Source organism: Notamacropus eugenii, chromosome 5 (genome assembly GCF_028372415.1).
Source record: "Notamacropus eugenii isolate mMacEug1 chromosome 5, mMacEug1.pri_v2, whole genome shotgun sequence".
Classification (NCBI taxonomy): domain Eukaryota; kingdom Metazoa; phylum Chordata; class Mammalia; order Diprotodontia; family Macropodidae; genus Notamacropus; species Notamacropus eugenii.
Genome location: NC_092876.1, coordinates 344,744,699 through 344,759,712, shown reverse-complemented (window position 1 = coordinate 344,759,712; position 15,014 = coordinate 344,744,699). Strand labels below are relative to the sequence as shown.

At 38.4% G+C, this 15,014-nt stretch overlaps 1 protein-coding gene across 7 annotated transcripts in view; it reads left to right on the top strand.

Annotated features, from left to right (window-relative positions):
- The window catches only part of STXBP5L (syntaxin binding protein 5L), a 419,013-nt gene that overhangs the window by 84,995 nt on the left and 319,004 nt on the right, over positions 1-15,014 (top strand). For all 7 annotated transcript variants that reach the window (XM_072613876.1, XM_072613875.1, XM_072613874.1 and 4 more), the window contains one exon: positions 10,673-10,770. In XM_072613876.1, the coding sequence (XP_072469977.1) occupies positions 10,673-10,770 (98 nt within the window). The remainder of the gene's footprint in view (positions 1-10,672; positions 10,771-15,014) is intronic.

Genomic DNA, 15,014 nt, shown 5'->3' with positions numbered 1-15,014 from the left:
GAAAAACTGTAGAAAATGTTTACATTTATCTCATGGAGGAGGGATCAGCCTTATTCAGCTTATTTCCAGAGAGTATAGCTAAAACTACCTGGTGAAAGTTATAGGGATTTTGATCAAAATATAAATAAGTGCCATTTTTCAGCCAAAATCAATTCCACATTTCTTCAGGACAACCTACAAAGGTGTTGGACTGCCTTGTGAAGTTTCATGTTACTAAGAATGTTCAGAAATTGGGTGATCACCTGCCAAAGTTATGGTTTTGAGGAAATTTTTGTATATAGTGGGCTATTGGACTTGATGATCCTTTAAAGTCCTTTCGAACCATAGTATTTTAAAATAGGGAAGTTCTGAGTTAGAGAAGTTGAGGTAGCTCACTTTATTTGGAAGAAAAGCGGTTATCTTCTGAGGTGTAAGTAGGCCTGGATGAGGTGCAGTTTAATTAAACTCAACAAATAGTCTTTGATTTTTAACTGTGCAAGGGCTGATGAATGCAGAAGTAGTTGGCACTATGTTGAGAATGTCATTTTTCAATCAAGCATCTTATTGATAAATCAAAGAACATTTATGGAGCACCTCTTATGTACACGACATTGTAATAAGCACTATTTGATGTAGTTTTTTCTCTAAGTAAACTATACTGTATATTGCCTTATGTATATATCTATTAATCAGTGAACATTTATTAAGCGCTTACTATGTGCGAGACACTGTGCTAAGTGCTGAGGATACAAAAGAGTCAAAAGATGGTTCCTGTCCTCAAGGAGCTTACAATTTATACTTCTCAACCTGAGAATCATATTTTTGAATTCTTACCTATTTAAACTTCCTCTCTTTCGTTGGAAATGTTGTTATATATTTTCTCTCTAACCCTATAGTCATTAACATATTTATTAAAAGAATGTTTCCAAAGAACTAATCCTATCTTTAGTCTGTTTAATGTGCCACTCCTTGATATTCACTCTCAAAGCTTCAACTATTCTCTTTTAGGATCATCCTCAAATTTGGGTCTCTAAACTGATCACTCTTTTTCATTTTTAACTGTTTGTTGGAAAAGAACCCTAGAGTTAGAAGGGATTGTAAAGGTAATCCAGCTCTAGCCCCTATCTAATGCATAAATCCCTTCTACTATATCAACAACAGATGGTCATCTAGACTCTGCTTAAACACGTTGGTGGTATTGAACTTCATAAAGCAGCAAATTTACCTTTTTTTGGATTAGATCCAAAGGGACATTGTGAGAAAAGCATTTGGAAATCCTTAGCGTATTACAGAAATGTTATCTAGCTAATTAATAGACTTATATTGAGCTTAAATTTATATCCTTGTAATTTCCTCTCTCTGGTCTTGGTATTGTTCCCCAGAGCCATATAGAAATGTATTTCCTGCCAGCATCTCAAATATAACATGTCTAAGACTAATGCCATCTTATATGAAAAAAGAGGTTCCTCTTTTAATGTAGATATTTTCCTTTCATATACTTCATAGTCAAAGATGGAGAAGATCTATATAGTCAGTTAAAGCAATATCTAGAGCTGACTGTGGGTCAGATCCTGAGCTTCTTATTGCAAAATTCAGATTTAAATGGAAGAAAATAAGGAAAAGTATCAGACCATATAGGTATGACCTAACAACCTCCTTTATGAATACAAAGTGGAAATGATGAATAGATTTAAGGGATTAGATCTGGTAGACAGAGTGTCTGAAGAACTATGGACAGAGGTTCACAATATTGTATGGCTATCTGAGGAGGATTTACAAGTAGCTGAGGAAAGAAGGGAAAGGGAAAGTAGAAAGGAAATGTTATACTGAAGTGAATTCAGAATTTCAGAGAATAGCAAGGTTTTCTTAAATGAGCAATGCAAAGAAATAGAAGAAAATAATAAAATTGGAAAGACAGATCTCTTCAAGAAAATTAGAGATATCAAGTGAACATCTCATGGAAAAATGAACACAAAAAAGACAAAAATTGTAGAGACCTAAAAAAGCAGAAGTTAGGAAGAGATGGCAAGAGTACATGGAAGCATACAAGAAAGATCTTCACAGCACTAATAACCATGATGATGTGATTACTGATCTAAAATCAGATATCCTGAAGAATGAAGTCAAGTGGGCCATAGGAAGCTTTGCTAACAATAAAGTCTGTGGAGGTGATGGAATTGCAGCTGAGCTATTTAAAACCCTAGAAGATGATGCCGTTAAAGCACTGAACTCCAATATGCCAGCAAATTTGGAAAACACAAACTAGACTTCAGCAAAAGACTTCTCAGCAACTGAGAATTACCAGGAGAATTGGGTGGTTTTTGAGGAGGAAGATGGAAGTAAAGATCAAATGGACATCATTTAGCTATGTTATGGAGAAAGTAAGGGAGTTCCAAAAAAGCATCTACTTCTGCTTCATTGACTACCCTGAAGCCTTTTGACTGTGTGGATCACAACAAAACATGGCAAGTCCTCAAAGAGATGTGCCAGGTCATTTTACTTGTCTCCTGAGGAACTTGTATGTGGACCAAGAAGCAACAATAAGAACCTGACGTGGAACAACTGATCAGTTTAAGATTGAAAAAGAAGCATGACGAGATTATATATTGTCATCTTATTTATTTATGTATGGAATCCATCATACAAAATACCAGGCTGGATGAATCAAAAGCTAGAATTAAAATTGCTGGAAGAAATATCACTAATCTCAGATAAGCAGATGATACCACTCTGATGGCAGAAAGTGAAGAATTAAGAAACCACTTGATGAAAAGGGAAAAGGAGAGTGTAAAAGCTTAACATCCAGAAAACTGAGATCTTGGCAACTGATCCCATCACTTTCTGGCAAATGGAGATGAAATGGAAGTAGTGTCTGATTTTATGTTCTTGGGCTCAAAGATCATTGCCGATGTGACTGCAGTCATGAAATGAAAAGACACTTGCTCTGTGGAAGGAAAGCTTGTAATAAATCTGGGCAGCATACTAAAAAGTAGAGACATCACTTTGCTGACAAGTCCATATGGTCCAAGATATGGTTTTTCCAGTAGCAATTATGACTGTAAGAGTTGGACTATAAGGAAAACTGAGTACTGCAAAGTCAATGATTTTGATTTGTGGCACTGGAGAAAACTTTTGAGTGTCCCTTGGACAGCAAGGAGATCAAATGAATCAATGCTTAAATAAATTTAGACTTCTCACTGAAAGGTCAGATAATGAAACTGAAGCTTAAATCCTTTGGTTACATAATGAGAAGACAGGACTCATTAGAAAAGGCCCTGATTTTGAGAAAGGTTGAAGGCAAAAGGAAAAGGGGATGGCAGAGGATGAGATGGATAGTGTCTGGATAGGTAGTTATCATGGAAGCAATGAATATGAGCTTGAACAGACTTAGGGAGATAGTGGAGGATAGAAGGGCCTGACCTGCTACAGTCCATGAGGTCAAGAAGAGTCAGGCTTAATTGAATGACTCAACAACATTTCCCCTTCAGTCATTCTACAACCTGATGGCAATGAGTTCTTCAAATACCACTTTAATTCTGTCACTCATTTACTTAAAATTTAGTGGTCTTGGATTTGCTACCATATCATGTTTAAATTCTTCTAACTTAGCTTTTTAAGATCCTGCCTAATCTTACCTGCTCTTTTTTCTTGTCTTATCTTCTTCATTTCCCTAACATAAACCATCCATCATAGTCAGGTTGGTTTTCTCATTGTTCAAAATAATTTCTGCTACTGTCATTTTGCTTATGCTCCTCTCCATAGTACCATCTTCCTTCTAGCAACATAATTAATACCTCTTCTTTCAGACTTAGTTCATCTTCACTTATTCAGGAAACCTCTGTTTTACTTTTACCTTGTTATCTATTTTCTTTTATGAACTCCTTCTATATTTCTAGTCTGCATTGTCTTAGCAGGAATAGAGGCTTGAGCCCTCCCTCTTGAGCCACTGTATCTAGTTTAGTATCAGTTAGCATATTATTTTGGGTCAGGAATATCAAAAGCAATCTATCAAATAAGGAGGAATTCTGGAATTAGAGTGAGATTACCAGAATGGATTCTGGAATGCAGAGATAATGTTTAAGTTAAAGCAGACAGAATAAACAAGAAGTGAGATCAGGTACACCTGAGGTCTGAGTTACTTGGTCATTAAACCAAGGTCAAAAAGTCACATGACAGGACTCAGTGGGGAAGTATATTGACTATACATGTAGAGGTTAATATCTGTGCTAGATGACATAAGAAACATCCCAGGTAAAATCAGACACTCTTAACATTGAAGTCCTTTTGTGGTGAGAGTATTACGTGATGTGTATGAGCCAGATTATGTTATCACTGCTCTTTCACGGCTAATCATGAAAACTCACCCTAATAGAGGACCCTGTGAGGGGGATAGCTTAAGTATTCTTAATCCTATTTTAAAGATGAGTAAATGAGGCTCAAAAAGGTTCTGTGACTTTCTCAGGGTCACATAATTCCGGAACCAGGGCTCAAATCCAGCTCTTTCTGACCCTGGCTCTTTTCCCATTACTTCTTGACCATAGGAACTTCAAGTAGATACCAACCACTGGGATTGCCATCAGTGCACTGGGTGTGGTTCTTTTCATAGAGCTCTTTAATGTTTTCAAAGCACTTTACATATCCTGCTTTATTGGAACCTTTCATTGTAAGAGCCATAACCAGCTGAGCGTCTTGGCAGAAGAAGTCCTATTTTTTGTGAAGAGAATCATAGGATTCAGAATTTCTATTAGCTACTGTAGATTTGATTAGATCGCACAAATGACACAGTGAAATGAGCTCTAAAATCGCAATGTACCTATTCTTTCAGCAGGACAATAGCATTGTATGTCTTTTACCAGGCTCCTCTGGAAGTGATTTAGGCATCATATATGTGAGACTGGTCATCTAGCAATACTTTGTATAGGTCTCTGGACAGATGTGCCATATGTGCGTAGATTATGAAACCCAAATATTGGTTCTACAGCCCCAGTAGATTTTGCTGGCAGTATATCCCTGGCAACAAATCTCACTGGACTGTGTAGTGGAATAGTGCATTTGCCTCCCTCTGGGGATGCACCATAGTTCCACTAGTGGCTGTTTGCTTTATAAAAATGACATACTTTGTTATGTGCACCAAAATGGCCAAAATACAGAATAGCCTAGCTATTTTTAACCTGATTCAGTCTATAGCTCACTGCAGGAAGTCATCTCCAACAAAGATAAACATTTTATCTCCAAGTTCTAGAAGTTACTTCTCTGTACTCCTCTTCTTTTTTATTTCATCAGTCCCCATGGATTCACCATTATCTCTATGTACATGAAGCATATCTTTCCCGCATCTGACTCTTGAGTTTCAGGACCACATTATCAACTACCTCCTGGACATCTCTACATGTGTATCAAAGGCACTCATTATGTTTTCCTCTTCTCCCATAACCTATCCCTCTTCCTAATTTTTCGATTTTTGTTGAGAGCACTACTGTATTTCTACGTAGTCAGGCTCATGATTTTAAAGGTATCCTCCTTTCTTCCCCTTTACTCCCTTCTTTTTTATCTCTTGTAACCAGGCCTTTTTATCCATTGATATCACAGTCACTTTCATTCAGGCCTTCATCTCCTCACAGGGTGCTAATGCATTGGCTGCTATTTGGTTTTTCACTAATCCATTTTCTATATAGCTGCTAAATTAAAATTCCTAAAGCATAGGCCTGATCGTGGTACTCATGATCAAAAAGCTTCAGTGCTTCCCTATTATCCCTTTTGACTATACATATAATACGACTCCTCTGTTTGGCATCTAAATCTCTGGCATTAACAATGTGGCTGTAACCTGTCTTTCCAATCTTATTATATATTACCTTTCTTCATGCACTCTACAATTTAGCCAAAGGCCTACTTGCCATTCCTAATGTAAGTAAAAGGTGTCAAACAAATGGCCCCTGGGCTGTAAGCCTGAAATACTCCTCCATGCAGCCTGAACCAGATTAAAATGTAATGGGGAAATATTTAGCAAAATAAATAAAAATACAATAAAACACAGAGGATGTTACATTTGAACATTGTCAATATTGTCAGTATATAGCCTGCAGGGATATTTATGTATGGATTTGTAACCTGTTTTTATCTGACTTTGACACCCATGACGTGTGATGTTCCAACTCCTATCTTTGTACCTTTTGGACCAATGCTTGAAATGCACTTAGAGTCCCCAAAGATTCTAATCCCTCAGGTGGTACTCCTTACACAAGACTTTTCCTGATGTTCCCAGTTATTAGCAGCTGAAATAGTGTTGGGAATATTTCATTAACCTTCCCCCCGCCCTTTGCCCACACCCAATACTTTGTATATATTTTTAAAATTTACGTTACCTGTGTACCTGTTATTTTCTCCCTATAACGTGTCAGCTCCTTGACGGCAGAGACTTTTGGCTTATGTCTTTTTTACACATAAACATCCACACATGATAGATACTTAATGAATCCTTGTTGATTTGAACTGAATCCAAACATCCTATTATTGTTATTCTCGAGTTTTCCCTGACCTTGCTTTCTTAGCCAGCTGGGATCAGAGTGAAGTTAGTAACATCTTTGACTTCAGAGCAGCTAGTAATATCCTGATAGAGCTAGTAGATTAGAAGAGTTATGGGTCATCAAGCAAACTCAGGAAGTAGAACATCTGTGTATGCCTCAGCTATCACCTGTGGATCTACAGCTTTGTACCTTTGCTAAGGAGTGCATTATTTTCCCTGTCTTTACCTGTGAATTTCAGCTTTCTTTAAATCTTATGCCAAATGTCATATCCTCTAGGAAGAATATCCTTCCCTCTTCCATTGTAGACCTTACCTAACTGTTTTATAACTCTCCAAGTGGATTTACCACATATTATTGTGTATTATGGATAGCTGTACTGCTATCTCATTTCTCATCTACACCACAAGCGACTTGAAGGAGAGAACTGGATTTTGTCTGTAATCTTTGTCTCTCCCAATACCTAGCATAGTGTTCAGCATGTGGGTACTTAATAAATGTTTATTGTACTATGCTATCATAATGTATCTCCCCCTAATTACGTCTACCTCTGGACATAATTTTGTGAAAGGACACAGTCAGGATGTGGTGTGGAAGCACATGGATTTGTCATGCATATGTTAGCCCATGATATATAGGACGTATTTAATACTTTTCTCTTGGCTGATGAGCTGTCTCTTCAGATCTACTCTGTTTCAGAGTAAGAATCCATACCATGGATTTCCCTGACTTCTCCTGATGCTGACTTCTGATATTGTGACCTTGACTTAGCGACCTAATTCCACTCCTTCTGTATTCTTAGTCTTACTTTGAATCTGTTGCCTGTATCCTCCCGTGGTTCCTTATCTCCATGTTGCTCATCTCAGCCTGGTGACGTGACCTTGGTTATTCATTATTTCCTATGTTCAGTGTTTTGGCTCCATACTCTGATCTAAGACTGTATTTCATCATGACAACTTGGCCAGGATGGGCCTCCCTTCAGGCCTTCCATTGCATCCAAAGGTTTGAGGTGGATTCTCAAGTCAAGATAAAGGACATAGAAAGTCAGAGTCAGGAATAGGGGCTCATAGGCTGGAACAGGGCTGATCCTGGAGAAGCAGATCACTATCTAGGAGGCAGAGTCCTGGCTACATTAAATGGCTGTCTGTTCCTGGTAAGGCACCCTCCTTCATGTAATTAAGATTCACAGGGTGAACTTTAGCGCACCAAGCTCACCTACTTTTCATTTAGGCTCTGGCACATACCACTTACCATTTTGTTACTGTCTAATGTGTCTCCCTTTATTTGGTGTAGAAGCTTTATATCCTCAACTAGATTCTAAGCTCCTTGAAAACAATGTTACCCTTAAACTCCTAGTAGATCTGTTAGGCCCTGAAAAAATACTTGTTATTTGATTGGTTGAATTAAACTCTGTTTGAGGAAACAAACGTTTATTAAGTGCTTACTGTGTCCTAAACCCACAGGCTCTGGGGATGTAAAATAAAAAAAACCCATAACTATCTGCCCTCCAGGAGCAGCCATGAGGCAGGGGAATGGCTAAAGCATATATTCAGATAAGTAAATACAGGGTAACTTGAGGAAGAAAACTGTGCAGACGCTAAATCTAATACAGTATCTGCTGAGATTATCAAGAGTGCTGGTGATAGTTTAGCTGTTTTTGCCATTTCTTTAGCCCATAGCTGACAGTGTGTCAGATATTTGAAAGTTTTGAGAAAACCAGATATTTAATATCACATATACATATATGTATGTATTATGTAGTTGTATATATTACATACAATATATATTGTAGCAAGATATTAACATGCAATAATCTTTTTTAGAAAACATCAATGCCTTTCTCAGTCACAAGGGGCAATTTGACAGGGATGAAAGTTGGTCATGTTAGGGGATTTCAGTAGCTAAACTGTGGATACACTCAAGCAGCTTGAAAATATAGGACTTTGGACTAGGAGTCAGAATAACCTGACCCCTGAGGAGGAATTACTGAGGGTGGGGAGAGGTTTCTCTCTACCCCTCCCATTAGTCCTATGAATTTGAAATGGAATTTCTTGACCAGTAAGATACACTGCCTCCAGCAAGAAAGAGAGATACATACACACACCAGATAGATACAGCCACAGAAAAGCTGAAAGTAATTTCAAGGAGTGGGACCTCTAGAAATAGAAGAGGGCTATCTATGAATGCAGTGGAGAGCTATTCCTGGCAGAGAATCAAGCTTAGAAGAGGAGCACATTCTGTGAGCCCACCTGAACAAGCCACCCCCGCAGAGACATTGCATATAGGAGGGAGATTTGTGAGGACTCCATAGGAGAGAAAAGCTGATGAAGACCTTGGATAACAGAGTTATGTTTCCTTGACCACATGTGCTCCTTACATGTGTTTCACTGTCATGGTATTCTTCAATTTATACCTACTTTTCTCAGCTAGTTGATGCAGTGGATAGAGCACCAGTGCAAGAGTCAGGAGGACCTGAGTTCAAATCTCACCTCAGACACTTGACACTCAGTAGTTGTGTGACCTTGGGCAAGTCACTTAACCTCATCCTGGGTCATCTCCAGTCATGCTGATGAATATCTGGTCACTGGATTCAGATGGCTCTGGAGGAGAAGTGAGGCTGGTGACCTGCACAGCCCTCCCTCACTCAAAACAAAGTCAAGTGCAAGTCATGTCATTATTACTCTGATGGCATGGTCTTCTTCAGCAATGAAGACAAACACACACACACACACACCTACTTTTCTCATGGATGCTGTGTGTATTTGTGTATTGTCTCTGGTTGAGGGGTGAGGGTAATGTCTTACTGTGACATTTTAATAAATACCACTGCTTTAAGTTACTTTTGATTAGTGGCAGACCCTCAATAGGAAAAAACAAAACACTGCAGGATTTGTAGACATGCAGACTCACAAACGACTAGAACTTGAGGTAGAAGCCACCACTCTAGGTACCCCAAGTGATAATACAAGTTGGAGGAATATCCCAGAGCAGATGCTATATGTATAAAAAATCTGCCTATTTGAATCTTTCAGTTTTCATTTGAATGTTTGACATTGTATTAAAGAGAATTTCAGTAGATGTGGTCACATAAAAGAACTTGGCGTCTGGGAAGGGTTGGTCTACTATTTTCTTTATTTGTTATTAATTCTAGATAGTATACGTTTTTTTGCTCAGAGTCGAAGTGATAAAATCATTATTAAAATATTTGAAACAGTTAGCACCAAAATGAAAAGCTAACACTAAAAGATTCATAGTGTAGTATCTATTACATTGGTGAGTCAGCAAGGATTTGAGTATTTACTACGTCAGACATTGTGCTCAACACTGGGGATTCAGAGAAAGGCAAAGACTCTCCCTGCTTTCCAAAAGGATGCTTTCTTCTGGGTGCTAAGAGTTTAAGGGTAAGGGACATAAGAGCGCAGTCTCTATTTCAAGGAATTTATGATCTAGTTGAGGATATAAAGCTTTCACATCAACTCTGTGACAACATGAGAATACCCAGGTACGTACAAGATCTATACAGAGCAAATGAAAGGTAATATGGAATGGAAAGAGAAGACAATAGGAGCCCAGAAAGGCCTCCAGAAGGCAGTTTTTGATTGAGTCTTGAAGGAACCGAGAGAAACCAAGAGGTGAAAGCGAAGGGGCTGAGCATTCCAGGAACAGAGGGTGGGGGTCAGCCAGGCAACGGCATGAAAGTGAGAGATGGAATGTTGTGTTCGTTGAATGGTAAGGAGGCCAGTATAGCTGGGTCAAAGAGTGTGTGGAGGGGAGTATGTGTAAAGAGAATGGAGAAGGAAGGACAAGACTAGGTTATGAAGAGCTGTAAGTGCTGGAGGACACCACTGGAGATCATTGAGAAGGTATGACGTGATCATACCTGTGCTCTAGAAAAATTACCTTGGCAGCTTATTAGACTAGAGGAGAGAGAGACTTGTGCAGAAAGACCAATGAGAAGTATTGCAGTAGCCCAGAGGAGAGGGGCTGAGGGCCTTAATGTGAGTAGTTTTCTAAATTTTAGTAAAAAGATAAGACTTTGATAATATTGTAAATGACTTAAAATGACATTAAAAACAATTCTGGTTCAATTGCCTGAAGCATTCGTGGGGGGTATAAATAATTTTTTCATAATTACAAATCAAATGTTTATATTACTTGCTATCTTTCAGACGGTCCGGCATGGGTTTCCTTACCAGCCCACAGCCTTAGCCTTTGACCCTGTCCAGAAAATTTTGGCTATTGGAACAAGATCAGGTGCTATACGGATGTATCCTTGCTCTTATGTTAATTCATAGGTATTTCTTGTCATCAATTACAATTCAGTAAACACTTGGGTAAGTGAAATTTTCCTTATATTATAACCATGGATTCCTCATGAAGGGAAAAGGAAAAAGTAGTCTAATTTCAAGTTGCTCCTGTGTTGTTTTTATAATTTTCATTATTTATTGACTGAAAATGACAATTCAAGTATGGGTTAAAAAAATGTAGTTCCCCTTCTCAGTAAGTGCGATTTTCCATAACGTGAAGGTTCAAAGGCAGCTATGGTAGTCATGTAGACTTATTGTGTACTTTTTAATCACCATTACAGGTGGTAAAAGGGGAAAATGTGATTCTAATCCACTCCTATCAGTGGGAACTTGGGGGATGGGGATAGTGGAGTATAGGAGGGGAATGAGGTGGTAGAAGGAGTTATAGAATAAGCAAAGGGAGACGAGCAATGAAAGTAAGTTACTAACCAATCTAACATTTTACTTTAATTTTCAGTGACTAGTTATGAGTAATACCTATTAGTGGCAAGTGATCATAGTAAATCTGTGTCCAGGGATTTTTTTAAATGGATAGTGTTTTATCATTTAAATATTGGCTTAAAAAAATTAGAGGTCATTCTAGATACTTGAACATTCAGATATTATGCATTGCCTTCATGTTATAATGATTCCCATAAGCACATGTGTTAAATATATAGTCATATGCAATTTTATGTTAGGCTTGCATGAAACAAGTATTGTCACATTTGGTCAAAGGCAGCGATAGAGAGGGGGATCAGGCAGGATATGAGGGGAGGTACTGGAGAAGCAGGGCAAACACTGGTTTCTGAACTGTCATGAGTCAGAGGCCAGGTAAACTCAGAAATGGTTGTTGTCCTTCATCTTCAAAGAGGACCAAAATGACATCACCATTGTAAAGTGAAATTTCAGTGTGTCTAACTGTGGCTGATCAGACCAGTATGAGCTCAGAATGCTCTACCACAGGTTGGGCACAAATAGTCTATTTGAACATTTGGGGTGGATATCCCAAATTTGCACATCCTGTGTTTACTTTGTGCTTTCTCAATTTTGCTTTGCTCAAAGAGCACAGCAACTTTTCTTATGTGGGCACACTATGCTGAGCAATCCTGTGCCAGTGTCTCCCATGTTACACAAAGTTCAAATTCAAAGTTCTTGAGAGAGACTTTGAGAGTGTCCTTGTATTGTTTCTTCTGGCCACCATGTGATCGCCTGCCCCATGCAAGTTCTCCACTTTTGGCAAGTGTTCATTTTGCATTCGAATAATGTGGCCAGCCCATTGGAGTTGCACTCTCTGAAGCATAGTTTGAATACTTGGCAGTTCAGCTCGAGCAAGGACTTCAGTGTCTGGTAACTTATCCTTCCAGATTATCCTCAAAATCTTCCTAAGACAGTTCAAGTGGAAGCGATTCAGTTTCTTGGCATGGTGATGGTAGACTGTCCATGTTTTACAAGTATATAACAATGAGGTCAGCACAACGGCTCTGTAGACCTTCAGTTTGGGAGTCAGTCTAGTGCCTCTTCTCTCCCAAACCTTTCTTCAGAGCCTCCTACACACTGGTGTGATGATGGCTGCCGAGCCCTTTTTGGGGCTCTTTCTACCTACGGTAAACTCAGAAATGGAGATCACATAAATACCATAGGGCTAAATCAGATGGAATTTCCAAAGTCCATGCTTACTGGTGAATAGAATTACAAACAACTGGCTGACTCCCTAGTGAAATGCAGTCATTGTTGGAAAGCAGATAAAATGAATTCTTCTGACAGTGTCACGGAATCCTAGAATCCTATGGTTGGAAGAGACCTCAGAGGTCAGAGGTTCCGAGATGTAGAACTAGAAATATGCCTAGAGGCCATCAAGACCAGTTCTTTCATTTTACAAATGAGAGGGGATTGTTAGCTCAGAGGTGAAATGCCTTGGCCAACATCACAAAAATAGTAAATTGAGAATGTCCTTGTATCGTGTCTTCTGGCCACCATGTGATCTCCTGCCCCATGCAAGATCTCCATAAAATAGTCTTTTTGGCAAGCATACAATTTGCTTCTTTCTGTAAGTTATTTTATTCTCATAGTTGCACTCCTAATTAGGCAAACCACTAATCTCCACTGTTAGCTGAATTAAGCTGACAGACACACTCAAGGACCAACAGAGGTTGTTCACCTTTTTCTTGTCCCTACCTAGGGAATCTAATCATTTCTGTATCTCAGGGTCCTGAAGTACTGACTCTCTTTGGACCTTCAGAGACAGATCTTGAGAAATGTTTGCTAAATATATAAGAGCCATTCCCCATACATAAATGGTCAAAGGTTATAAATAGACAGCTTTCAGAAAAAGCAATGTAAACTGTTAGTAATCATATACAACATTTCCAAATCATTTATGATGAAAGATATGTCAATTAAACAACTTTGAAATTCCATCTCATACCCATTAGAATGACAGAACTGACAAAAAAAAAGATGACAGTTGTGTGTAGGGTATATGGGAGGACAGATGCACTATTTTTTAAAGCCATTTAATTAATTAATTAATTTTTAGTTTTCAACATTCATTTCAACAAGCTTTCGAGTTCCAAATTTTCTCCCATCTCTGTTCCCCCCTAAGACAGTGTGCATTTGATTACCCCTTCCCCCAGTCTTTCCTCCCTTCTCTCATACCCCTCCCTTCCCTTATCCCCATCTCCTCTGTTTTCTTGTAGGTCAAAATAGATTTCTATACTCCATTACCTATATTTCTTATTTCCCAGTTGCATGCCAAAACAATTCTCAACATTCATTCCTAAAATTTTGAGTTCCAACTTCTCTCTCTTCCTCCCTCCCCACCCATCCCTACTAGGAAGGCAGGCAATTAAGTTTAGGTTACACATGTGTAGTTATGCAAAAGACTTCCATAAAAGTCATGTTGTGAAAGACTAACTATATTTCCCTCCATACTATCCTGCCCCCCATTTATTCTATTTTCTCTTTTGACCTTGTCCCTCCCCAAAAGTGTTTACTTCTAATTATCCCCTCCTTCCATTTGCCCTCCCTTCTATCATCTCCTCCACACTCCACTTCTCCCCTTCTCCTCTACTTTCCTGAAGTGTAAGATAGATTTTCATACCAAATTGAGCGTACTTGTTATTCCCTCCTTAAACCAAATGTGATGAGAGAAAACTTCACTTTTTCCCTCTCATCTCCCCCATTTTCCCCTTATTAAGAAATCTTTTTCTTGCCTCTTTTATGAGAGATAATTTGCACCATTCCATTTCTCCCTTTCTCCTCCCAATATATTCCTCTCTCACCCCTTAGTTTTATTCTTTTAGATGTCATCCCTTCCTATTCAACTCACCCTGTGCCCTCTGTCTATATGTATATAAGCTCTCCTACTATCCAAATACTGAGAAGAGTCTCAAGAGTTACAAATATTATCTTTCCATGTAGGAATGTAAACAGTTCAACTTTAGTAAGTCCCTTATGATTTCTCTTTCCTGTTTATCTTTTCATGCTTGTCTTGATTCTTGTGTTTGAAAGTCAGATTTTCTATTCAGCTGTAGTCTTTTCATCAAGATTGCTTGAAAGTCCTCTATTTCATTGAATGACCATTTTTTCCCCCTGAAGTATTATACTCAGTTTTGCTGGGTAGTTGATTCTTGGTTTTAATCCTAGTTCCTTTGACTTCTGGAATATCCTGTTCCAAGCCCTTCAATCCCTTAATGTAGATGCTGCTAGATCTCGTGTTATCCTGATTGTATTTCCACAATACTCAAATTGTTTCTTTCTGGTTGCTTGCAATATTTTCTCCTTGGCCTGGGAACTCTGGAATTTGGCTACAATATTCCTAGGAGTTTTTCTTTTCACATCTCTTTCAGGAGGTGATCAGTGGATTCTTTCAATATTTATTTTGCCCTCTGGTTCTAGAATATCAGGGCAGTTTTCCTTGATAATTTCATGAAAGACGATATCTAGGTTATTTTTTTGATCATGGCTTTCAGGTCGTCCCATAATTTTAAAATTATCTCTCCTGGATCTATTTTCCAGGTCAGTTGTTTTTCCAATGAGATATTTTTCATTGTCTGCTATTTTTTCATTCCTTTGGTTTTGTTTAATAATTTCTTGATTTTTCATAAAGTCATTAGCTTCAATCTGCTTCATTCTTTAAGGAATTTTTTTTTGGGGGGGCTCTTTTTCCAATTGAGTTAGACGATTTTTAAAGGTGTTATTTTCTTCAGCATTTTTTGGGTCT